The sequence below is a fragment of the Anas platyrhynchos genome, chromosome 12, assembly GCF_047663525.1.
Source record: "Anas platyrhynchos isolate ZD024472 breed Pekin duck chromosome 12, IASCAAS_PekinDuck_T2T, whole genome shotgun sequence".
In the NCBI taxonomy this organism is placed as follows: Eukaryota; Metazoa; Chordata; class Aves; order Anseriformes; family Anatidae; genus Anas; species Anas platyrhynchos.
Genome location: NC_092598.1, coordinates 12,906,198 through 12,931,191, shown reverse-complemented (window position 1 = coordinate 12,931,191; position 24,994 = coordinate 12,906,198). Strand labels below are relative to the sequence as shown.

The following is a 24,994-nucleotide window of genomic DNA, read 5'->3' as shown; positions in this document are numbered from 1 at the left end:
TGAGAACGCGCTTCCGGACTCTTAGCCCCGCCCTCCCCGCCCCTCTGACCTATCACCGCCCTCCCACCCTCGGCTGTCCGCCGCCGGTTTGCCGGGCCCGCTGCCCAATCAGCGCAGCCGCCCCTTCTCCTCCCCCTCCCTCCCCCTAGCGACGGATTGACAGAGCTCCTGACCAATAAAAAGCCTGACGCGCGCCGGCTCGCCCAATAGAAGCGGCGGCGGGGGCAGCGGCCGGCCAATAGGACGGCGGGGGGGCGGGGCGGCGGGGCGCTCGAGCGGGGCCGCCGTGAGGTGAGCGGGGACGGCGGGGCCGGGCCGGGCCCCCCCCGGTTCCCCCCCCGGTTCCCCCGGGTTGGCTCCGTCCCCGTCCCCCGGCTCGGTTCCCTCCGGTTCGGGGCTCCGGGAGCCGCCTCCGGGCCGTGTGAGGGGCGCGGGGCCGCAGCGCCGGGGGTGGCCGGGCCCTGAGGGGGGGGCGGGGAGGGGCCGGGCCGGGAGTGGGGGGGGGGGGGCGAGGCCGCTCCTGAGGCGCTTCGGGCTCCAGCCCTGCCTAAATCGGCTGCTCTAAGGCCCTGCGTGCTGCGGTGCCTCGCGTGGTGGTCGCTTGCTAAATTTTGTGTTTTTTTTTTTGACTAAACTTTGGGTTTTTTGGCAAAATTTTGATATTTTCCATTTTTTTGGCTCGTCCTGCCAAAAAAAAAAGCTTTGAAGCAGGTGCAGCGCGGTGACCCCACAGGCGGCTGTCCGCGAGGGGAAGCTGCGCTGCCGTGCTCGGCCCTGCAGGTGCCTCCTGCCGTGCTGGTAGGCAGGATTCGTAGGGTCGTTAAGGTTCGTCCTCTGGGTGCTCCCCTTAATGAATTTCTTAATTATCTGCACCCAGGAAGCTTGGTTGTAGGGGTGTCCTGCTTACAGGCTGCTCTGCGTGCTGCCACACGAAGCTGGCAGTCACAAGGAAGCTCTGGCCTGTCACCCTGTCAGAAAGACTCCAAAAATCAGTGGTGGAAGCGCTGCTATGAACACCTTTCTTTCCCCAAAACACACAGGGTTAGTTAACCCACAGTAGTGAGTACATGCAATATTTTTAATTAATCTCTTAGGAGAGGAATAATGGTTCTGATTTGCTCCTGGGGGGCAATCTTCCCGTGAATGAGTTTAGTGCTAGGGAGCAGCGCTTCGTCGTTAACTGGTGGCTCTTGACCAGGTGAGAGGTGGGGTTTGTATCTCCTTTTTTGCATAAGTTAGGCTGGAAGTGGTAATTAGGGTAGGACTAGAAAATTAGAGTTTATTAAAAGGTCTACTGAAACATAATAGCATTAGTATATCCACCTCTAGTAACTTCATACGCATTCTCCAGTTATTCTTTGACCTAAAAGCAGTCTTTGCTCTGTCTGCACAGTGCCTATCCTAATAAATTTCGGTGTGTGTTTTGGGCTGAATAATGCTGAAGGCCTGCTGTCCCCAAGGCTTTTCATATTTATGATTGCCTCGGTATTTTTGAGAAGGTGAATGACCTTTGGCAGGCTGCAGAATTTAATCCCCTCTCCCTCCACCTCTTTAGGTGACTTTTTTTCATTTGTTCAGTTAATGAAATGATCCTGAAGTCTTTTTTTTGTGTTGCAGCCTGCCTGCAGAGCAGGAGGGCTGTCCGGTTCTGTGGCCGAGAGCAGCATGGTAACCACCAACACAGACTGTGACTTCTGTTTTTCCTTAAAACCTAGGGTAGTCTTTCTAGAAGGAAAAAAACTGAAATCTTTATCCCACAGAGGCTTGCAGGGCATCAGTTTTTAATATATGTGAGGCTTTTACTGCAAATTGAATGTTTGTCCACTCTCAGATGAATATGGGTCCACAAATGCTGACACTGGGGGTAACTTGCTGCCCAAAATGTCCCGGTTGTGGGTTTTGCTCTGGTACCCTTCGGGGGTTTGCACAGTGCTGGTGAAGGTCAGGTAGCAGAAGGGCCTCTTAAATAAGCTGTGGGTAGGAGTCATGGTGATCTGGTATCGTAATGGAGTTTTATTGCAATAAATGAGAGCCTCCAGCGAGATCAGCGCGATGGACAGACGCACCGCTCGCTCCTGACTCTATTTGTCAGTGCTCGTGCAGTATTTTTCACCAGGGGGAGTCTCTAGGATATCTCCAAACCATCCTCTGAGATGCAGATGCATTCACTGGCAGTTCAATAACAGCAGCAAACACCCCCTGACTTTCCCCACTCCCCCAAGGCTCACTCAACGCGGTTTTGCAGCCTGCCTTTGGTGCTGGCTGTTGCTGAGCCCAAGACTTCGGGTCAGGGACTTGGGGACGGCGCTGCCTGCTAGGCCAGCTCATGCATGCTTACCGACACGGGCAGTTGGGTTTTCTGCTGCATGTCTGAGGCAAAAGGACAAATTATTTGCAGCCTGAGTTGTAAAGGCTTGTTTAGTCACTGCTACAGCTGGTTCTCACTGCTGTCAGGCTACAAGCAGGGCGCAGACTTACAGATGTGAGATTTCTGCTTCAACCCTTGACAGGAATGGCTCAAGAAGAGATGGAAGTCGACCTCCAGCCAGTGGCTGATGACCCCGCAGAGAACCACGGGACACTTCCCCCGGAGCCCTCAGGCCACACCACGGTGCTGAGCAGCGAAGGAGGCGGCGTGACCATCATTTCTGACGACGAGGACGAGGCTGTTGGCGCCTCGAGCACTGGGACAGGGCTAGCAGCTACCAGGCCCAACCACCCAGCAAATCCCAGCAGACTGCAGAGGTTTCCGGGGCTGTTGGATCAGCTCCCGCTGGTGCCTGGGCCGCAGGCTGTGGCACGGCCACAAGTGAGAAGGGCTCGCAGGCAGCAGAGCATCGGGGGCTCCCAGAGGACGGTCAGTGCCAGGTAAAGCAGCAATGATTTGTGCTGTGCTTCCTCGCTCCAGGGCTGTGGCCGAATTCTGAGCACCTCACAAACCTCTGAAGCACCGTGGGCAGAACTCTGATCGCACATGGCGGCGTCTTTGCTCCTCGTTAAATGAATCTCCCCTCTATTTCTTCACTTACTGTTGACCTGTGAGCCCTTCCACGCTTTCTGACGTGCAGAGCCTCTGCTCCCCGTGTTCTGTGGCTCTGCCAGGCTCCTGGTGGTGCTTCCTGCAGCAGAACCACCTCAGCACTTCCAGCCAGCGCGTAGCACGAGCTCCACTGAGCTCTGCTGCCTTTCACCTTTGTTTTGAGGTTGTCTCATTAGGTGCTCTGGAGGCCCTTGCTGCAGAAGCTTTCACAAACAAGCAAGCTAACATGTTGTTTTGTTATCTTCAGGCAAAGAAAGTAAAAAATCCTGTGTTTAACACTGTTAGTAATGAGTTTGAAAGGTGATGAGTGGGCACACTCCTTAGCCAGAAAGAAATCCCTATTTCTGGTCTGTTTGGTTTCTGTCTCATCTCTGTAGCTTTTGTAAATGCCGAGGGTGAAATTATAATTAACTGGAGCGCTGTCTTTAAATGCAGTCAGACCGACATCTCCTTTCCTCCCCGGTGATTAAACATTACTACACTGTTTGCCCGTGGATTGCTCATGAAGGTCACTGCAGTTCTCGGGGCTAGAAGGCAACCTGGCAAAACTCTGCTTTGAACCTGCAGGATAATTGAGGAGCTGGTGCAGGGCAAGGGGAAGAAGTTACTTTCCAGGGGTGAAGCCCCTGGGGAAAAGAAGGGAGAAGGCAGAAAGTAGTCGGTGGGGTGAGACTCTGGTATGAGCCTTGTTTGTCTCGTTATTACCAGGGGCAGTGGGAACCAGGTCTGGGTTATAATTGTAATTACAGCCTAGGAGTTCCACGGGCTGGGCAGAATGGATGGGTTTTGGGAAAAGTTTCTTTAAGGAACGGGTTGTGCAGTGTGGGAACAGGCTGCCCAGGGAAGTGCTTGAGTCGCCATCCCTGGAGGGCTTCGAGGAGCGTGGAGATGCAGAGCTTAGTGATGTGGCTTAGTGGTGGACTTCACTACCATGTAAAACGGCCTGGATGGCCTGAGAGGTCTCCCAGAGTTCACCTGAGTGGTTCTGTGCCACTGCTGATTGCTCACGGCTGTGTGGGGTTGCCCCTCTCCCACACAGGGGCTGTCTTGCTAACTGATCCCTTCCGATCTGCACTCAGAGCCTGGCAACTGTGCTGCAAACCAGCTGGGGGAAGCATTCAGAGCCTTCAGCCTACCTGAAATCACCCCGGCTTTCATTTCTCCCTTCTCTGGATGCAGGGCATCGTTGGTCAGATTCTTCCAAATCAGTATGAGCCAGGTGCAAGCTACCACACCGGCTGCACGTCTGGAATCCTCGCATGTAGCGGGGAGCAACCAGGAAGAGGGGTCTCCTGAAACGGAGCTGAGTGGCTCTGCCAGCAGCGCTTCTGAGGAGGAGGAGGAAGAAGAGGCGGAGGCTGCAGCACCGCCGTCCCCAGCAGCCCAGGAGACACCTGCAGCAGCCAGCTCAGGTTTGTACTTAATTCCAGAAACTCATTTTGCTGCTTCAGAGCCCAGCAGGGAAATCCTCTCGAGCTTCCTAACAGACGGTGCTCGGAGATCGTTGTGCCCGCAGCTGGCAGGAGCAGGTTGCCACCACAAGGCTCGCTGGCAAGCGGCTCCAAAGAGCAGCAGCAGCAACACGTGACTGCTGCCGTGATCTCAGACAATCTTTCTGCTATTTGCAGGCTCTCGCTTATAAATAATCCTGGAAGTGTTCAAAATAACTTCACATTTAGAGGCTGTTGCTTGGAACATTTCCTCTCTTATTTATTGTTGAGGAATATTTTTGAGGACATCAAGTCACGTCTCTGGAGATAAGCAGTGCTTTCAGTTTTTAGAGGGATCTGAGTCAGGATTTTTTTTATTATTATTTGTGCTTTTGTCTGCGTTTGGGTTAGAGTTCTCATTCCTGTAACTTCCTGTGGCACTGAGCTGAGAAGATAGAGGTGCTTAAGGCAGGGCTTTGTCTTTTCTCAGCTTGTTCTGGCTTGCAGTTCTTTATTTAAACTCACGTTTGCAGGCTGCCACGCGTTTAGTGACATGGTTTGTGATGAACATATGCAGTTTATGTAAGAGTGGCAAGTAGTACTTTGGTATTCAAAATTATTGATGCCCAGAGAATATGAGAAATATATTTTTAATTTCTCTATTTTGTAGAGACGCTGGGCTCTATGTCCTTAGGCTGGACAATCAAAACCAAACCTCCCTGGATACCTTTCTGGGGGGCTTATGTCTAAGAGGGCTCCTTTGAACAGATTTCCTTCCACTTGCTCTCAGCTAGTCTTACACGTGACAGGAGCTCAAGCTGTTAAGTGCTGTCTGGTATTGTGTGAACATATGCTCTCTGTTGGGTTTTCTGGAATCCCCTTGTCTTGCTTACATAAGCTGCTGGTTCCTGTTCTGCCCAGCCCTGTACAGGCTGAAAATCTTATTAGCCTTAGGCAGGGCTAGGTGCTACTTCTCCAGGGGACTGAGAATGTCTGCCTTGGATGCTAACTGTCACTGTGAACTCTTGTTTCCCCAGGGAGAGGGGGGAGAAAGTACTTTCTGCTCCTTTTTTAGTGTGCTGGTGGTAGGAATCCAAGCCTGGTGCTGCTGCGTGCTCCAGCACAAGGGCTCAAGGGGACACCACAAAACCACGTGGCCTAGCAGGGCTGGTAGTTGGGTAACCACTGGCTAGAAAGCTGCTCAGGTCAGGGTGAACGGACAACCAGCATATGGGAAATGCCTCTGGCACGTGAGATGGGCACACTTGAAACCCTTGGAAAAAGAACTTGTGCGTATGGGTGTCTGTGGGCACGGTGATGCAGGGCTGTAACCTTACAGCAGCCCAGCTATGGGCCTGCGTGCAGGCGTGTTTGCTTCCTGCAGGTCAGAGAAATCCTGGTAACAATGGCTGTCTTTAAAGGATCTCTTTTGACACTGAATATGCTGGAATTCTGCATCCTAGGAAAAAGGGGCAGAAAGTTCTTCAGCACTGCAGTTGGTTAAGAGAGTGGTGTGCAGGCAAACTGCATGGCCTTCCCTACCCAGGTTGTTGATCAAAACCTTTGTGCCTCACCTGTGCTGTTATTGATGCCCCGATGATTATGGATCCAGCTGAGGAGAAGCCCTCTCCCTCGATATGTATCAGTTTATTGAAGCGGTGCTTTTCTTAGTTTCCAGTCAGGTCCAAGCAGAGCTGCCTCAAGCTTCTGCAGGACGTGGAAGTTATGAAGATGAAGGGGCTGAAGTCCAGCAAAAGCAGGTAAAGTGACCTAAACGCTCCTGGAAATGGATGAAATATGGTAAATGCTGTGTTTGCCTAAACAAATGCTTATATATATTTATTCTTAAATCTTAGAGATCTCCACTAAAGGAGCCAGAGCCCTCGGTTCCTGTTGCCCCGCTGGAGGAGGAGGAGGGGGACACCTGTGCCATCTGTTTTGAGCAGTGGACCAACGCTGGGGACCACCGCCTGTCGGCGCTGCGCTGCGGGCACCTCTTCGGTTACACCTGCATTGAGAGGTGGCTCAGGGGGCAGGCCGGGAAGTGCCCCCAGGTAAAACCCCAGGGTGGTTTTGTGCATTGTTGCATAAAGAATCTCATGCTGCCCGCTGTCAGAAATAACCCAAATCACAATTATTTGGATGCAGGTAGCCTGGGCACAACTAGCAGTGCTTCAATGGGAGGATTCTGGCGTGGACTTCCTCCCCTGAAGTAGAGCGTTTGTGACTTGCAGACTCAGAAGTTTGCTTGTTCAAGTGCTAAGCCTGTAATTGGTTTCAGAACGCTGCACTGCGCTCCTGGAGTGCAGGAATGGCAGACCGATTCCTAGAAGCCATTAATTTAGCATAAAGAATGCGTTATTGGACTAGAAGTATGCTGGAGAAACGTTTTCAATAGGTTAGTCATCTGCTCTGAACTGCATCTGCTTTTGCAGCTTAAGGGTCAGGTTGTGCAGGCAGCTTTGGCAGAGTGGACTGAGAAATACACCGCACCCTGTAACGACCAGTTGCAAGTGGTGGACCTGCTTTTAAGGTGCTTTCTTTTCCTTTTGGATAATAAGATTCATGGATAATATGGATCTTTTTGATTAGGTCTGTGTCTTCCTGTGATGTATTCCCATTCCTAATTCCTTTTTTCCAGAAAGGAATGTTGACAAAAAAAAAATAGGTCAACGAGTACCTCGTAAATGGGATTTGTTCTGCTGCTTTCTCACTCAGCGGCTGGAAGCCTGAGATTTTGTTGGCTTTGTCATTTGTAGAGTTCCCATAGTTTTGCTTGACTTGGTGCAGGATTCCCCCTCCCAGCAAGAAGCTTGCTGTTGATGGGTGCTGTGATTAAACCTAAAGACCCGCTGTTGCCATAGCAGAGGCCCAAACCTAATTTTTCTCATCTCTGTCAGTTCTGTGTAAGCTTTTTGTCTGCTATATGCCCAGACAAATTTCTCAGAGACATTCGTGGCATCTCTGCTCTTCGGAACCCTGTCTGCTTTCTTGCTGAGCCCTAACAACTTGCGAGGGATGCTTGCTACCTTTTCCAGTAATTACATCACTGGAGGAAAATTTCCTGCAAGCACTTCCTGCTCTGGAGACAACCTTGCAGCTCAATCATCTTCCCTTTGTTTTCAGTCGCCGTCCTTTGCGACGGGGCCCTCTCTAATTGAATAGCACAGGGCTGCTGTGTGTTGCTCTGTGTACTAAGTGGCTTGAGTGCAAGATCCTGTGAAACTGCAGCATGCCAGGCCCTGCCAGTGACAGCCGTTGGCTGCCAGGAAAGCTGTCTTAGCCTCTTACTGCTCTGCAAAGCAGTTTTTTGAGGTGTGTGTGTGGGGAGCTGTCTGATCTGAAGCTGTTGCCCATGGTATCTTCATGCTGCTAAATAATAGAGAAGTCTACAATTTAAGCGCATATAGTAATTTACCTCTTGGCAGAGTTTACTTGATCTCAGCACTCGCTGCCTCTCTTCTGATCAGTGAAGTGTGTTTGCAAAGCAGGGAGCTCGCCGATGCTGTCATTTCTTACAGTCCCAACCCAGGGAGTGCGACCCCTGCTTTTTAAGGAGGATGTAAAGTATGAAGTGGTCACGGGCAGATGCACAAAATTACTGAAGTATCTGATTGCCTTGGTATCACTGAAATCAGGGGGGCGTTGGTGTTTGATATTGCTACAGGAGTGTTTTTGCGGACTTGGACCTACAGGATTTGATCAGAGGAATATAATACGTAATTAATGTTGTTGGGAGCAGACTCAGGTGCCCAAATCTAGCCTGCTGTCCAAGTAGCCAGTCTTCATGCTTTCAAAGCAGAGGTGGGGCTGCTGTGTTGCTCTGGATCTTTTCCTCTGCTTCGCTGTAATTTTTTTCCCCCTCCATGGATCTTACTCAGCTGTGTTGTGTTTCTGGTGTTTTAGCAAAAATAAATCTAGTAGGAAGCAAGGAGATGCATTTTTAAAGGCGCAACAGGATCCAGGACCTAAACTGTTGTAGCCCCTATCGGAGCTCCAGTTGATGAGTTATATTTCTGACTTGGGGCTTTGTTTTTATAAGTAGACACCCCCTCCCTTCAAAACTCAAAGGATTGTTCAGAATAATGCCTAGCAAGCTGTAGGGACACATGGTTTGGTAGTGATGTTCTTGAAGGTGAACAGATGTTGTCTTTTTTTTCAGTGCAATAAGAAGGCGAAACGCTCTGACATCGTGGTGCTGTACGCCCGTACTCTGAAAGCGCTGGACACCAGCGAGCAGGAACGCATGAAGAGGTACGGAGGCTCCACCTAAACACACAGCCTCGCTGGTTGCGTGTCAAGGAAAGCTGCAGCCAGGCTTTTACTTTATGCTTTAATTTCCTGTGTTATTGAAAGCAATTTGTGCATCCCCTTGGGGAGTGGTTTGTCCTAACAAACCACTTCTTGCTGTGTTCTGCCTGCCTTACCTGTACGGAGAAATTTCCTTTGGAGCAGGAATCCCGAGTTTGTGCTTTGTGGCACTGAAGTTACTAAAGCTGTCTTGTGCTGTTTCCTGAAATGTCACCGCGGGAGAACACGCAGAGTTGTTGCCAAAAAGCTGTATATTGCTAATTCATCATTAGATGAGAAAAGCATAATTAGAAATGCAAAGAGGGTGAATAACTGACCTTTTCTGTCATCTCTTCTGCATGCATTAAACAGAGTAATCTCTCATATGAATCACTTTCCATCTTGCTTTGTCAAACTCTTCATGTAGCTTTACTTACAAAAGGTCAGCAAGCATTACTGGGACTCTACTCCCCCTTCCAACTTCAATGTAGATTTTTTTTTTTGAAAAAGGGAACAGTGGGTAGGAAAATGGGCACTAATTTCTTTTCACTAAAATGCTGTCACAGATACTGTTCTGAAATCAAAAGGCTGCAGACTTCTGAGTTTTCCCGAATCTTGAAGTGAATAGAATTTAATTGGGTTCTCCATAACGTGTTCCAAAGCATATTGCTATTCTTCTAACATGGTCTTTCAACAGAAACTCCTCCCAAACCCTTCTGATGAATAATTACTAGGATAGTGAGGTAAATGTCATGAGGGGAAAGTAGCTGTTCTGTCCAGATTGCCACTGTCTGACAGTGTTTGAACTGTTCCTCTAGAAGGGTCACACTTTTTTAATGGATAGACACTGCAAAACAATCAATACATAAGGATTACACACATTATTTTTTTTTAATTTTTGTTCCAAAAGCACAGCAGCATTTGGGTGCTAAAATCTCGTTATTTCTTGGGTGGAGGCAGCTGTCTGACTGCCGCTTGTGTCTCAGAATCCCTCAGCAGCAATTCGCCACGTGCAATAATGCATCACCCCCTGCCTCCTGGCTTTGTGGGGAGGCAGACAGCGGTGGCTGCCCGTCAGTCCTGTTAAGCTGCTGGCAGCGGCTGCCTTGTGGCACGTAGCCACGAGCAGAGGACAAATGGGAACACTGATACATCGATACTGTTTGTGCAGAGCCTTGAGATGGGTATAAGCTCACAGGTTTCGTTCCTCGCATGCAGAAACGCCAGCCTTCAGGCTCTGGGTGCTTGTGTAAAGAGTGTTTCCATGGTTAAATATGGAGTTTCACCTGTTTCTTATGCAACAGAAAAATAACGTGATAAGGCAATTTGGAAAGAACAGAACTCTGCGCTGGGTAAACATGCAAGGCTGTGTTTTAAGGTTACATAGACAAACTAGATCTATCTGCACCCAAATTACTGAAGCAACCAGACTATTGCAGCTTTTGAAGCACAGGATGCAGTGGCCACATTATGGACCAAATATGCAAATAATGTTAAGGAATGTTGCTGGGTTTTCCCCTCCTTAACCACTCAGTCATATGGAAAGTACTTAGGAGAGCAAAATGGAAGCATGTTACCAAAACTGCTGCTGTTAAACTCTGTATATGCACATCTAGGCTCAAGGTGAGGTAGTAAGCACAGCTCCTACGGGTTTCACAGAGAGTTTATCTGTGTCTGTCTAGTTCTGATACAGCAGTATTTTCCTGAAATGCAAGATCAGTTGCTCGTAGTAGAAAAAAGCCTAACGATCTCGCTGTGTTGTGACTGGCTGTGTTACTGACATGATGGATTATGTGGATGTTGATGGTATAGAATTTGCTAAGCTGTTTCAGGGGGTGGAGCAGGAAACAACTGATTTCTTTCTCTGCTTTCCTTCACTAAATTAGCACATTTGGAGAGGGTGAGGAGAAAGGCTGTTCTTTTGATGGAACAATAATTGTGTGAGTCATGCAGTGCAGTTGCATAACTGAGAACATCTTGAGGTGAATGGACTGGATGAACATGGTACCAGACTTCTGTTGCTTTTATATTTACCCGAGCAGGACCTGCTTGGAATAAAGCAGGAACAAAGTTTGGGCAGTGTGGAGGCATCCTAGACAATTCCTAGTCCTAAGGGTTGCGTTTCTTCTGTTTTCCATCCAGGTCCATAGAAAAGGAGCAAATGTTGCGCAGGCAGGCTGAGCTGGAGTCTGCACAGAGCCGTCTCCAGTTGCAGGTTCTGACAGACGAATGCAGCAAACTCCGCAGGCAAGTTCAGGTGAGTCCAACACCACCGATACACAGCAGCCTCCCTTTCTCTTTATCTTTCTTTTCCCTGCTCCCTCAGAGGAGAGAAAGCAGGCTTTCAATTTTAATAAGCAGCAAGATCTAGTAACCTCATCTGGTGAATCATTGGGAGTATCCTAAACATCCCAGGTGAGCATATTCACGTACACTACATAACGCTGACTTGCTTCTAAGACTGGAAGCTGCACGTACAGCTTAACAGGAGGTGCTTTTGGCTGCTGATGTTGCAGGTTGCTCAGGTTTTGTGGTGGCTGGCAAGGTCTCCTAATACAGTGCCAAAATGCGTTCTCCTTATCTTTCCCTAACTGTACCAAAACGAGCTTTGAAAATCTCTAGGATGTATTTTCACTGGATAGTCAAGTTTTTGAGAAATAGTTTGTGAGAAAGTATGTTTGTGGCTGTTTACAAAAGCAAAACAAAACAACTAAATGTCTTGCAAAGATCAGTTGGTGTTTAGCTTAAGCACCTTCTGGTGCCGTGAGCTTGTCATTAGGGTAGGCTGGGGCTGAACAGCTGCGAAGAAGCGCCTCTGTGCCCTTAGAATAGAAATTACTGAAAGTAAATGACTGGTTGCTAAACAGCCTCTTCCTTTCTGCCTCATGCAACACTGTGATGTTTTGTAATCTGTCCTGGCTGCTTTTACAGGATTATAAAACTGTGGACTTTGCTGGTACTTCCCAGCTCTGAATTATCTTGTGTATTCCACCAGTTCTAGGTTTTCCAGTAGCCTCTTTCACAACCAATTTGCTACTTTTTTTGTTGTTGTATGAAGTAGATGATAAATTTGTCTAATTTCTTAATGTTTCGTTTCTTCTATGCTTTCTTCTACTTCCGGATTTTTTTTATAGCCGTGGCATTTTCATCTTACATGAAGAAACATCCCCTTTTTTCTGAAGTTTTCCCATGTGATGTAACATAAAGCTTTATAAATTACAGCTTCGTGCAGGAATTCAGGCAGATATGATCACCAGAGCGAAAGAGAAAGTTGGCCCACTATAAAATTTGGCTAAAGAACAATGTGAATAAGATAGAACTGCAGGTCCACAGCATCTTCCTGCTGTTCTTTTGGTGTTAAATGATAGAGAATCCAGTCTAATTGAATTGAAGTTGCACGTTATAAAGATTAAGTACCCTGTGTTCTTAAGCTCTGGTTCAGTATTTATACTGCATTCATCACTGTCCTGTAGTGCTTGATGTGAATGCTGGAAGCAATTTCAAGGTACTTGTCTATACTGTGAATGAACTGGAAGTTTAAAAAACAAAGCAAAAACAATTTGCTGGGGAGCCATAAATCAGCAGGAAGTCTAGAATAAGTTGCTAAACCATGGGTTTATATTCTGAGGTTATGCCTAACCAGTTCCTTATTTTATGAGAGGTCATCTAGTAAAGCAGCTGCCTGCAGAGAGTCATTTAGACAGGACGGGATCCCTGGAGGCTTCTAGTCCAACCCTGGCTGAGGAACTTCAGCATCGCATTAGGTTGCTCAGGGCATTGGCATGTCGGGTTTGTAGTGGCACAAGTAGGCTGCAAAACCTCTCCAGGCAAGGCTCTGCTTGGCTGTCCTCAGTGAGAGCTTTTTCCCTAGCATCTACTAAACTTAGCTCATTGTGCCTTAAGTTTGCTGCCTTTGGCCTTTCAGCAAGCGGTGTTACTGATCGTACAAGGAGCTGTGTTTGGTATAGAAAGGTTTAAGTCACCACGGAAAGCAGTGCTGTGGGATTGCAAAAGAAACTTATGAAATACCTGCACATCCAGAGGCTGAATGTGGAAAAGTTCAGCTGCACAGGACTGGAAGAGCTATGCTCATTTGTTCCATACAAATCTTGGTGTCTTAAGTCCTACAGAAAGCAGGGGCCATCAGTTTCCCCAAAAAAGCTGTTGTGTGAGCCCTTTCCTACCATTAATGCACTTGAGCTGGGTCATCATTAGTCATGTCACTTGCTATGACCCTTTTTCAGATTTGTGTACTTTTTCCCCTTCTCTGCTCCACTAAGGTCACAAAGATGAGCTGGCTTCAGCTTTGTTAATGAAGTATTTAAGATGAATTAGTCTAGAAAAGGGTTATTTTTGTCTTTAGCTATATCAAAATATGAGCAAAGCAACTTGCAGTTGCATGGCAAGAGGATAACTAACCAAAACTGAGGAAAAAGCACAGCACACGCAGCATGTTCACATGCAGAAACAACGCTGGGTGAGAGCTCTGTGCTGTGTGGTGGGCAAAGACTTGAATATTTTGGGAACAGTGCTGCTGAAGCCTGGCTTTTGCCTGTTTTTTCCCTTGTGAGCACCAAGATCCTGGGAACCAGACGTGAACTGCTGCTGCTTCCTGAATCTGCTACAGTTCTCAGTGTAAGCTCTCTAGGCTGTAGAGCAACCAAAAGAAATTGGATGTCAAGACAGCAATAAAAATGCCAGCCTAATAACTTTGGAAAAATGTTAGGGTAATTGTTACATTTCATTAAAAAAAATCTTTCACCTTTGTGATCTTTGTTCACCTGCAGTGGGTGTTGGGGGAAGATCTATGGGTGGTAAGAAAAGCTGGTGTTTCCTTCAGCTGCTGCTTGCAGTGAGGCCAATTAAAATGCTGTTTCCAGCCTCCCTTGGTTCAGGTTCAGTGCCCGCAGTGCTGTGCTGCAGCTGGAGGTTGTGGGGTCACGCGTTTATCTCTGTTAAATGCAAGGCTGAGGCTGTAGAGCAGGATGGCAGGCGTGACTTCTCTCAGAGGTCCGTGGGAGCGCAGCCAAAGGGTGGCTGTCATCTGATAACTGCCTTTGTCTGTAGGCTTTGGGTCAGCTGCTGCCACTGTAACCCAATCTACCACAGAAAGCTGGCTGCAGCTGGTTGTTTTCTTTCTTGTTCTGTCCTCTCCTGTTTCTGTTCCTCATGCATGCTCCTCAGGAAGAACTTATATAGTTCTATATCCCCTTATATAGCTCTATATCCCCTTCTTTCCCCAACCCGTGTGACAGTTCGCTCATCATAGCAGTAAGCTGGGATCTAGGAAGCACTCTGGGTGTGTGCGGGGATGAACGTGTCCTCCAGGCCCTCAGGCAACAGCAGGAGCCGGGAGAAGTCTTCAGAGCATTTCAGAGGAAGGCATCAGCTTCTGCTGCCAAAAGGGCGTCCCGCTGAGCGCAGTTAGCGGGGTTTGGTTTTTGGTGCAACGCTTCTAGTCACCTTGGCGATGTGTCTCCAGTAAGACTTCCTGGTTCTGCTGGCTCTGTCCGCTGTGTTTAGCTGCTGTATGCTGCACTGACAGTTTTTAACTGCCTGCCTTAATGAATATCTCATGTCAAAATGTAAATGTTGAGTGCAGGTGGCAAGGAGAGCTTTACAAACTCCCCAGAGCAACAAATAATTTTAATCTCTTCTCATGCTCAGTGGTAGTGGCACCCTCCTGCCTTTAAGAAATGGAGCTTATTAGTTTTTTTATTAGAAGTTGCTTTCTTGGAAGTTCCTTGTGTTTTCACTGCCTCCTTACTGGGACCCTCTGTACCCCTGCTTCCTCCCCACATTTTGTCTTTGCTCTAATGGGATCATCTTGAGTCTTCAAGTTCTTCTTTTATTCCCTCGGTGAATTTGGAAGGTGTTTGATGCAAAACAGATCAGACCTCTGGAAAATACCGGAGTTGCTCCCCTCTTGAACCATTTTCCAAAGTTGCAGGGCTCGATGACAACTGATAACGCAGAGCTTGATCTCAGGTCTTCCCTCTCTGAGATTTGTTGCCTTTGCTTCGGTGTGAGTTAAGTGGTGGTGGCTGCTTCAATATCGAAGCTAGCTCACAACCTACTAATACGTCCCTAATATCACTCCCGTGGCCCTTAATCGTTTAAAAATTATGGAGTATTTGAAGCTTAATCTACGTTGCTCAGACAACAGAAAGCAAGTAGCAATTTTCTGTGTGTGTACGCTCCCTGTGATGCCCTGGGGTACTGCGCTGCCTGGTGTTTGCCCTTGGAGCACGCCCACTTGGTCAGGACGCTTTCTGGGGATGTTGTCGTTGGCCGTGACTCAAATTCACCAAAAAGTGCTGCTCCTCCCATTGCCACTTCACCCTGAAGATCTCTGAGGAAGGAGGAACTCTAGGAAAACCTTGCTTGTTGCTGATGCTCTGGTGGAAGCTGTCCTTGGCAAGGGTTCTGGCGAGCATCCTTGAGCACACTTCAGCTGAGGGAGAGAGGGGGGGAGGAAGCAGAAAACGAGGCTGGAGCCCTTGAGAGTTGTTGTTCCTGGAATTTGCCGGCCGGGGTTTACAAGAACAGGGTCATCCTCATTAAATAGAGGGTGTTGCAGGAAACAAGTCAGTCTGCGTTGAAACTGGGGCCTTTGGGGTGGGGGGAGGCATTCTGGAAATTCTGGAAAATGCTTCTAATTGACTGTCTCTTGCGGTTGAGCGGCATGCGATACTTGGCAGCTTGTTCTCTTCTAAACAGCATTGATCTGGTAATAATTGTTATTGGCTTTTATCTGTTGCCCAAGAGCCCTCTCCTCCATGGGGTCTAATACATCCAGTAACGGACTTGGAGGAGATTCTACCAGCGCTTGCGGAGCCTGCTGAGTGCTCTTGTTGTTCTCGCAGCCAGGGGACTTGGAAACCCAGTGCTTCAGGGACAGCGTGGAAGTGGAGCCGCCCGTATCCTCCCTCCTTGTCGGAGAACAAGGACCCTCGGAGCACCTGGGACGGGTGGCACAGGGTCTCCAGAGGAGCACTAAAGCTTTCTGAGGTCTTTCTCCTTGCAGGAGCTGAAGGCTCTGGTGGCCCAGCACAGCGTGAGTGCTTCTCAGCAACCTGGCAGCTTCCGCACCGGCTTCCCAGGTGGCCTCCCCTGCAGCCAGAGCCAGCGCAAGTACCACCTGGAGAAGGCCTTCCTGGTGTCTCAGGCAGGGAACTGCAGAGTGATGGCATACTGCGACTCACTGGGCTGTCTTGTGGTGTCGCAGCCTTCTCCACAGTCTACTTTTATTCCTGGTAAAGAAGCAAGCCAAGATTTGGGGGTTTGTAGGGGATATTTGGAGGCTTACGAAAGTGAAATGTGTTTTCTGCTTGCTCCCTCTTCTGGCTTGACCTTTCCACGTGCCTTGTAGGCTGGGGACACTCTTAAGATTCCCCCTGGTTCATCTCTGCTTTGGTAGCTTCTGCCTGGCAAGGTGACCTGTCTCCCTCCCCACTTCTCCAGCAGGATCCTAGCAAAGGATCTAAGGCTTTTTTGCTCAAGTGCCACATCTGCAGGAAGGTGACAGGCGTGTGTGATGCTCCTGGCAAAGGGGAGCGAGACAGAATGAGAGGTCAGCACGCCAGGGCAGGCAGAGAAGCTTCCAGTGCTTGAGTGAGAAACATTGCTGCCCGCTCAGTAGGTGGCTTGACCCACGTGCAGCTGGTCTGTCAACAAACTCCTCGAAAAAAAAGAAAGAAAGAAAAAAAGCTTTTGAGTGTTGGAGCCCTGTCTCCCAGTGGGGGGAATAGGAAGCTGAGGAGTCCTGGGCAGCCCTGTGCCTGTCTTATTACAGGCAGGGGCAAGCGAGCTGACAGCTGGGCCTGCGCCAGCTTCCTGTTCGATGAAGGAGATGTGGCATTAGGAGTCTGAGAGACTATTTGCAAAGCACTTGCATGCTTTCTGGGTGATGAAACTTACTTTATTTGGTTAATGGCTTAGAGATTAATATGCCTTATCTATAGGCATAACAGAATTGTTTTCTGCCTTCAGCTGGCCTTACTCTTCCAGCTTTTTGGAGCTGAGGAATTCCTCTCTGTACAGGGGCTTTGTGGCATGTAGGTGAAGTTCACCTGTAACCATTCCTTGCAGTGACATTCATTCTCTTAAATTGCCCTGTAATTCTGCTGTGTGTGCTTCCAGTTAGGCTAGAATGTCTTTGAAGAAACCAGTCAAAAAGCAGCAGACCCTTGTAGGAAGAATTCCAACACCGAGTTTGCTTTTGCACATCTGTTTGATGATAACCTGCTTTGTTTGTCTCCCTGGCAGGCTGTGGTGTTAAGATGATGAGCGTGGCCAACCTGAAGAGCAGTCAGTACATCCCCATCCACAGCAAACAGATTCGGGGGCTGGCTTTTGGCAGTCGTGCGGACGGCTTGCTGCTCTCCGCCGCTCTAGACAGCACTCTCAAACTGACCAGGTGAGCCCTGCTGGGAGGAGCAGCATTTCCCAGCTGACTTTCTTTGTGCAGAACTGCATTTGGTTCTGTGTCACCTTAAGTGTGCTTGGAGCGCTTGCTGTTCTTTCCAAAAGGTGCTGCTAAGATGAGGTCAGTGTATCCTTCCTCATGCAGGAATTGACAGAGGGGAGAACTTGTTTGCATTCAGGTCTTTTATGTGGAGATCTTCTGGAGCTACCTGTCTGATACCTTCCCTGTGTAGGTTCTGGTGGAAAACAAGTCATTCAGCAGCAATTGGCTCAGTTCTGTTGAGAACAAGTGCAGTGTACAGATGTGAAATTTACTGTCTGCTTGGTTTTCTGTTCCTGCAGTGAGATGTGGGACATGGCAACTTGCATGGCATCAAGCAGAAATGATTGTTTGGGTTGGGCACTTCTTCCCTGCACTGATGTCAGCTTCCCTGGCTTTAAACTTGTGGAGCACGGCATTATCTGGGATATGAGGCATTATTGAGCATGTGCTAGAGGCTCTAGAGCTAGCAGAGACTTCAAGCAGCAGGTTGGAAGCTAATTATGCAGAGGCTGAGAGAGAAATTGCTTCAGTCCTGGTGGAGTTCTCCACATATGAGTGTTTTCTTGCTGCTCTGTGCTGCCCTTCAGGTGTAAGCTGCTTCACAAGCTGGCTGCCTGATTGGTCTCACCGAGTTCGAGTAACATCTTTATGCACATCCGTCAGAATAGGGTTAGGCAGAGGGTGTCGTACGACTGAATTCTTTTCCCTGTGTGAAATAATGAGGAGAACTTAATACTGCAACAAAAATGTGAAGAATGCTTGCTTTCCTGTTCCCTGTACCATGTTGAAATGCTTGTTAGACTAGTAAAAAGTAAACAACCTGCCTGTCTCTGATGCTAAAGCCAGCACGTCAGGCTACCAGCCTCCTCAGTTGGAATTCTTTTCATGGTTTAATCTGCAGAGGCTTTCTGTCATAGAACCTGCTCAGACACTTGACTCCCACATCTGTCTCTCACTGCCTGATTGGCTGCATGAGAACCTGTGATCCTCTTGCCTTTGTGCTCGATCCCAGGACGTGTTGCAGTTAAGTGCTTGCTTCAGCAGCATCTTCAGTCGTCTGGTGGTCCCTGCCTGAAAGAAGAGCCCCCCTTTGGTCATCTTTCTTCTGTGGTTACTGATTTTCTAGTCACCCTACCAAAAGGAGTCATCCACGATGTCATTGTCTCTTGTGCTTGCTTGCAAGTGTCTAAAAATAACACCAAAGCTCTGGTTTTGCAGGGTTTGGTTTCTTGTTAGTATGTTTCTGATTTTTAACTAGCTGCTGTTCTAAGACAAAACTCCCTGTCAGTTTTTACCAGACAGGTTTGTCTTTGTGGTCTTATACTTACCTGGGAGAAATGACTTCTCTGGAGTTCTGCACATAATTGGCTTCCCCAAGGAAAAACCTGTGTGCTTTAAAGGCTACCCAGAGTTACTTCAGTGTGTGTTCTCTTCTCTCTCTCACTAGACTCCGTGTGCTGAGCTTGCATTGACAATGCCACCCTTGGCAAATACATTCTAGTCTGACATAACTTCATCTGCTCTTCTGGGTTGTGCCCCTCCAGGTATTCCCATCAGCCTTCCACAAATTGGGTTTCTAAAGAATTAACACTATGGATGTGGTTTTTACAGTCTTTATTCCACTTGCTCTCGCTCCTGTTGAAACTGGCTTCTTTTGAGGCATGAGTATTGTCCCTCTCATGTAAAAAGAGGGAGATAATTAATGAGACATAATCTGAAGAGGTGAGCAGTGTTACGGGATTACACTAGCGTGGTTTCTCTAATTGCTTCCAGGAAAAGTAACTTAAATTTCTTTTTCCAGTAAGGCAGCTGAGACCCTGCTCTGAGGCTTCCTACTCCAGTCTCTGAAGATCAATCTAGAAAAGGAAGCCTTGGCCTGGAAGAATTGTAAATTACTTCACAAACAGTATCAAAGCAATTATTCTGTCTAGATTTTCCAGATTCACATATGGAGTACAGGAAGAATTAATTCAGAATTGAATCCAAGGGAATCTCAAGACTTAAAAGCTAGACTTGTTGCCTTAATTATGCTGCTTTCTTATGCGTAGATGCTCGTGCAAAGGGCCAACATCTTGGTTTTCTCCTGCAGCTTGGCAACAAACACTGTGGTACAGACATACAATACTGGCCGTCCTGTCTGGAGCTGCTGCTGGTGTCTTGATGACACAAATTACATCTACGCTGGGTTGGTCAACGGCTCCATCATGATCTACGATTTGAGAGACACCAACTCCCACGTCCAGGAACTGGTCCCTCAGAAGTCCAGGTATGGCATAAGGATTTGCAGCTCCTCAGCTTTACTAGTATGTGGGAAGCTTCCCTCAGCTTCCTCCATAAATCAAACAGCAATTGTAATCATCTAAACTGCTTTATGTGAATCTGTTGCTCAAAAATTCAGACTTGGTATGGTTCCCTGGCCACTGCGTCTTGTGAAAGCATGCAGCAGTCAGAAATGGGCCCAGCACTCCTACAACTAAGCAGTAGAACTGGCTCGGTTTTGGAGCTGGGTTTAGCATTTCTTGTAGAAAAGAACAAATTACAGAGAGGTGTAAGGCCCTGCTGCTTCCATCTCTTCTACTGGGAATCAAGCGGTGATTTAAAAGGGTGTACTGGAGGGGTTTCCTGTAAGCTGTGTGGACTTGCTTAGTGGGAAGACCAAAACAGGCTGGCTGGCCAAGACAATCACAAGCTGAGAGATGGGGTGCAAGGCAGGCTGAGGTGGGTCTCTGGGCTACGTCAGGTTGCTTTTAAACACCCTGAGGGAGCTGCTTTTGTCTCTCAGGACACGACCTGCCCTTCAGTGAGGAAAGGCCCTCCCACAAGTAGGTTCTGTCCTGCTGACTGCTGAAGCCTGCTGCCCCCTATCTGGGGTGTCAAAGCTGTGAATCTTGTTTCACAGCTGGTGTATGCTCTCTGATTCCTACTTAAAACATAAAAACTTCTTTTTTTTTTCTTTTTTCTTTTTTATATCTTTCTTGAACTTCATTTATCTCTGTCAAACCCGCTGGGGCTCCGTTTTGCAGCCTGTCTCGGCTCCTTTCTTTGTGGTGGCTCTGAGCAGCGAGGCAGGATGCCAGCACGCCCACAGCTGGCAGCACTGACTGCTGCCTATCATCCTTTCAGGTGCCCCATGGTGTCGCTGTCTTACCTGCCCCGGATGGCCTCGGCCTCGTTGCCTTACGGCGGGATACTAGCTGGGACCTTGGAAGGAGCCTGTTTTTGGGAACAGAAGGCTGGCAACTCCTACCGGCCTCATCACCTGCTGCTGGAACCAGGAGGATGCATTGATATTCAGACAGAGATCAACACGCGGCACTGCCTCGCAACCTACAGGCCCAGTACGTAATGGAGTGAATATACAGTGGGCTTTTTTTGTTGATGCTCTGCCCAGATATTTGAGTTTCTCAGTTAACTTTGGGGTTGAGCACACTGTGAAAATGTAGAACTTGCCTTGCCTGTGGTAATTGGCGTCTGCACATAGATAAAAGGATGAGGGCAAAAGGAGGCAGCTGTGAGGTGGTGTTGCTCGTCTTCCTACAATTACGTTGGTCCACAAATAAATTTTTCAAAGCTCTCTCTTTACTTTTGCAGGTAAAAACAACCCCTGTGTGCGTTGTGTCATGATGGAACTGACCTGCAGCCCCCTGACAGAAGCCTCGGAAGACGTGGTGTGTTCTTCTAACCCGGTGCAGACTTTCAGTGCTGGGCCCACCTGCAAGCTGCTGACCAAGAACGCCATTTTCCAGAGCCCGGAGGAGGATGGCAGCATCTTCGTGTGCGCTGGCGATGAGGCATCTAATTCTGCCATGGTATTTCCTGTTTCTTTCAGCGGGGTGGAGGGTTTTATTGCAATTCTTAGGGAATTGAAACCTAATCAGTCACAGCGTCGGTGTGTTTTGGTAGGAATTGTTTTGTCACTGTGCAGGCTGGTGTTGTGCTTGCCTGTAGCCACTTTCTGATGGTGTGGGATGTTGGCCAACATCAGCCTGCGGTCCACATCCACCAAAAGGAGCGTAGGCAGCGAGCCCCTGGTGTCTCACAGGGATGTAGGTGGGCACCTTGTCACTGCCGAGCACTAGGGACAACTGGAGAAACTGAGATGTGGTGGGGCAGCAGCGCAGGAAGTGCTGTAAGGGGTGGACACTGGCTCCTTAGGAAAGAGGGAGGGAGAGGAGAAGGGTTGGAAGGAAGCCTGTGGAAACGCAGCTGAGGTGCAGAGGACGGGCAGCAGGCTGCAGGAGAGCTGCTGAGTCAGGATCAGGTATGAACCTCCCTAACACTTGGGGCACCACAGGAAGACACAGGCAATCCAGGAATGTTTTTGGAGAGCATCAGGAACCTCTCCCTAACTGAGGTGCCAGATAAGATGCTTTCCTACATCTGCTCTTCAGCAAACAAGAAATAGGGATGTGATAATCAGCAGCAGCCTTGGCCACAGTGGTGCTCAAGATCCTGAAGGAAGCGAGGAAGGCAAATAGCAGCACACAGGCTGTCTGGAAGAGCCAGCTTTGGCTTATTCAGGGACTGGGAGGAAGGAGAGACAGTTCTTCAGGACACGGATGGCCAGGAGTAGGCACCCTTCAGGGACAACCTCCTCCAGACATGAGGGCTGTCCACATCATGGGGGGGGGGGGGCAGCTCTCTTTGGGGAGAAAAGCTCCGGTTTGGGTGGGAGGGGAAACCCCTGCAGTCCTTGACCTTTTCTGTCCCACAGCTCTGGGATGCCGGCAGCGGCTCCTTGCTGCAGAAGCTGCAGGCTGACCTGCCCGTGCTGGACATCTGCCCCTTGGAGGTGAACCAAAGCCACCTGCTGGCCACGCTCACCGAGAAGATGGTGAATATCTACAAGTGGCAGTGAGCGGTGCCTGCCCCGGGGGCTTCCAGACGTGCTGCTGCTGAACCCCACAGCAACAGGCTGGGCTCGGCTGTCCTCCACGTGCTGCTCCTGGGAGGCAGGAGCTGCCACAGCACTTTTCTGGCAGTCAGCAGGAACTGGGACACTCAGGTGCCTGCGGCAGTTCCCTCCTTCCTCCATCTTCCCTTTTAGGCCTGTCGTTATTTCTTCTCTGGTCAATTTTCTTCAGTCATCCTGAGCAAGCTGCCTCAGCACAGCAATAATTCTTGGCCCGTCTCCAGCGTGTGTTGCTGCACTCTTCTCCCGTGTGAAGAGAGCACAGGGATTCGCAAGGCTCTTCTGCGGATCGCCAAAATAAAAGGAACTTGAAGACCCGAGACTCCCGCTGTACTTTGGCGTGGAGCCCTGCTGTGATCACCGGGTGATGAGGAGGCGGCGATATTGGCATCTTGCTGCCGCTGCTGATGCTTGGTGTAAAAGCGAGTTCACTACTTCAGAGAACGTGCTCCCATGTTCTTTTTTTGACGGTCGAGGGCAAAGGCAGTTGCCAGCTCCTCCCTGCTGAGGAGAGGCCCCGTGGCGTGGCCGTGGAGAGAACGGGCTTGAAAAAATCTGTGGAGCTGTGTTGTTTCTCTCCCCATGAGCGTATTATTTTGCACTGTAATTCCTTAATTCTACCCGTTTCTTTCCCCTTCTCTATTTCCCCTTCACCCACCGCCAACATCCAAGCAAACTTGGGCAGTTTGGTGGTGGGAAATGGGAACTCTGCTCCTAGAGAACTGAAGGTAAGGAGCAGGAGGTAATTCTTGCGCTGCTGCAGTTCACGGTGTCCTCCCTTAAAGACACTGATGCACTGAAACAGGCCGGAATTTGGAAAAGATCACTGACTTCCCCCCCCTCCTCCTTGGCTTTGGGAACTGTGGAAACTCAGGGATTTCATCAGCCTCCTTTCAGTGACCCTTTTCAGTCCTTAAATCCTCGCTGCCAGCCCCAGGCAGCGGCCGGTTGCCCCGGCGTGTGCGTGTGCTGCAGCCTCGCTGCTGTGAAGCCGAGCCAGCCCCGTAGCGCCTCTGTGGGGCCGTGTGTCGGGGTACAAGCCCTGGCCAGGTCTGGGGGATTCGTAGCACCTTTCCTGTAAATATGCTGTGGGCATGAGAGTGCTCATTTCCAAGTCAGATGGTGGAACAAGACTTAGCTTTCATTTTGTGCAGGGAAAGCGAAGCTGCAAGGATGTTGGAGAAGCCGCAAGACAAGTTCCTGTGCTGGAAACACGTCCCCAGGCTCAGCTCTGCCTCTGGCTGTGGTAAGCAGCATCTGCTGTGGGCAGGTTGAGTGTGTTCCCACTTAAACTGCCAGCACGGTTTTGTTTTCTGAAGCCTGGGATGTGCGCGGTATGAGCCTGTTTGTCTTACCTCTAACAAAGGAGACTGAGCTCTCTGCTCAACTTTGTATTTTTCTGTATAATAGTCTTTCTATGCTTTTATACACTGTAAAAATAAAGTGTTTTCCAAATATAGTTGGTGCTGCTGTACCTTAAAAGTGCATCTTAGCAGTATGTGCTCTGTTTTGTGAGCATGAGGGAGCGTTCCCAGCTCAGGGAAGGCTTCTCGTGCTTTGTGATGTTTCCATGCAGCACCGAGGTTCAGGCTGAAATAGGGGCGGCTGTTGGTGGAGGAAGAGTCCTGAACCATGCTGCTCTGATCAGCCCAGGGGAAGGAGAGGGCTGAACAAAGCTGGGCTGCGTACCTGGGGCAGCCTTTTAGCTTGAAACAAACTCGGTGTGAGACTTTTTGGCATTTTAACAATGGTCTTGAAAGAGGAACGTTATGAGAAGGTCTCCGGTAACACCGGCTGAAACCAGGAGCAGCAAGCAGTTCGCCATGAACATACTTCGTCTTGACTGTTTTGAGGCATTTATGCCCAGTCAACTGTAACCCTTAACTCTGACAAAAAAAAAAAAAAAAAAGGAAACTTTTATATATATATACAGGGAAGAAAGGAATGAAGACTGCCCAGCTTCTGAATTTTGAGAAAGCACTTATCTATTTTTGATATGGCCCTGCAGGAATAAAAGAACTTAATTTCTATTAAAATAGTAAATGAATGGGAGATACCTTCATCTCCTCTGTTTTCAAATCCGGAGTTTGAGAGATTTTTTTCAAAGATTTTAGACGCGAAGAGCCTTGTATGTTGTCCTTGTCACAGATTCGCAGCAGGCTCCGGGAAAGAGCCCCTAACTTGCGTGCAGAAAGCTGTCTGCACCGAGGACTGATGAAAGGTCGAACGTGTTAATTAAATAGGCGCTCATCTCCGTCTGGAGTCAAAAGGGCCGATGCGGGGATGGGGAGGATCTGTCGGCAGAGGCTGAGCTGCTCCTCCGGCCTCTTCTGCGGCTATTTCTGCTGCTGTCTCTGGGAAGGTTTGGCCGTGGCTCCCGCGGTCGCTGTGATGAAAGCGGGGCAGCGCTGCGCTCCCTGCAGCTGGGGCCTGGCTCCTGGCTGCGTGCACACGCGGCAGGACCTGGCAGCGCAGCGCCTGGCTCTGGCTGAGCCGGAGGGAGGAGAAGCAGCGATTTCGTGTGTCCCAAATCGAGTTGGGTTCAAGCCAGGCAATGCATCAGGCGAAACGAGGAGCTCAATCTGAGTCTTGTTTCACCAGAGTAACCAGAGCATCCCACTGGCGTTTGGTTGAGTTTGCAGGGAGAGGGGGCAAGATCTTGTGCTAATGTAGGTTAGCAGATTTATTTATTTTTTTTAATTGCAGTGAATTCCTTAACAGACCTGGGCTTCTGCTCTGCTTTGTGACGGGGACAAGGAGCCCTCTCAGCCTGCTCTGCCTGCAAAATCGAGCACGTTGGCGTAAACAGCCTGCATTGACTTCAGCCTGGCTCAAAAATTGTTATCGCTTAT

At 49.0% G+C, this 24,994-nt stretch overlaps 1 protein-coding gene across 5 annotated transcripts; it reads left to right on the top strand.

Moving 5' to 3' along the window:
* The first annotated feature begins 201 nt into the window (after window positions 1-201).
* RFWD3 (ring finger and WD repeat domain 3) lies at window positions 202-23,601 on the top strand. 5 transcript variants are annotated; one of them, XM_072043704.1, is made up of 13 exons: window positions 202-291; window positions 2,511-2,868; window positions 4,220-4,452; window positions 6,142-6,230; window positions 6,327-6,524; window positions 8,633-8,724; window positions 10,903-11,017; window positions 15,788-16,016; window positions 17,029-17,179; window positions 19,320-19,496; window positions 20,354-20,568; window positions 20,822-21,039; window positions 21,945-23,601. In XM_072043704.1, the coding sequence occupies exons 2-13, from the start codon at window positions 2,513-2,515 to the stop codon at window positions 22,086-22,088; spliced, it is 2,217 nt and encodes a 738-aa protein (XP_071899805.1). In that variant the 5' UTR covers window positions 202-291; window positions 2,511-2,512; the 3' UTR covers window positions 22,089-23,601. The 5 variants fall into 5 exon arrangements, with proteins under 5 accessions (XP_071899805.1, XP_071899809.1, XP_071899808.1 ...); XM_072043708.1 differs by lacking the exon at window positions 202-291 and adding an exon at window positions 398-421; XM_072043707.1 differs by lacking the exon at window positions 202-291 and adding an exon at window positions 558-825.
* The last annotated feature ends 1,393 nt before the right edge of the window (window positions 23,602-24,994 follow it).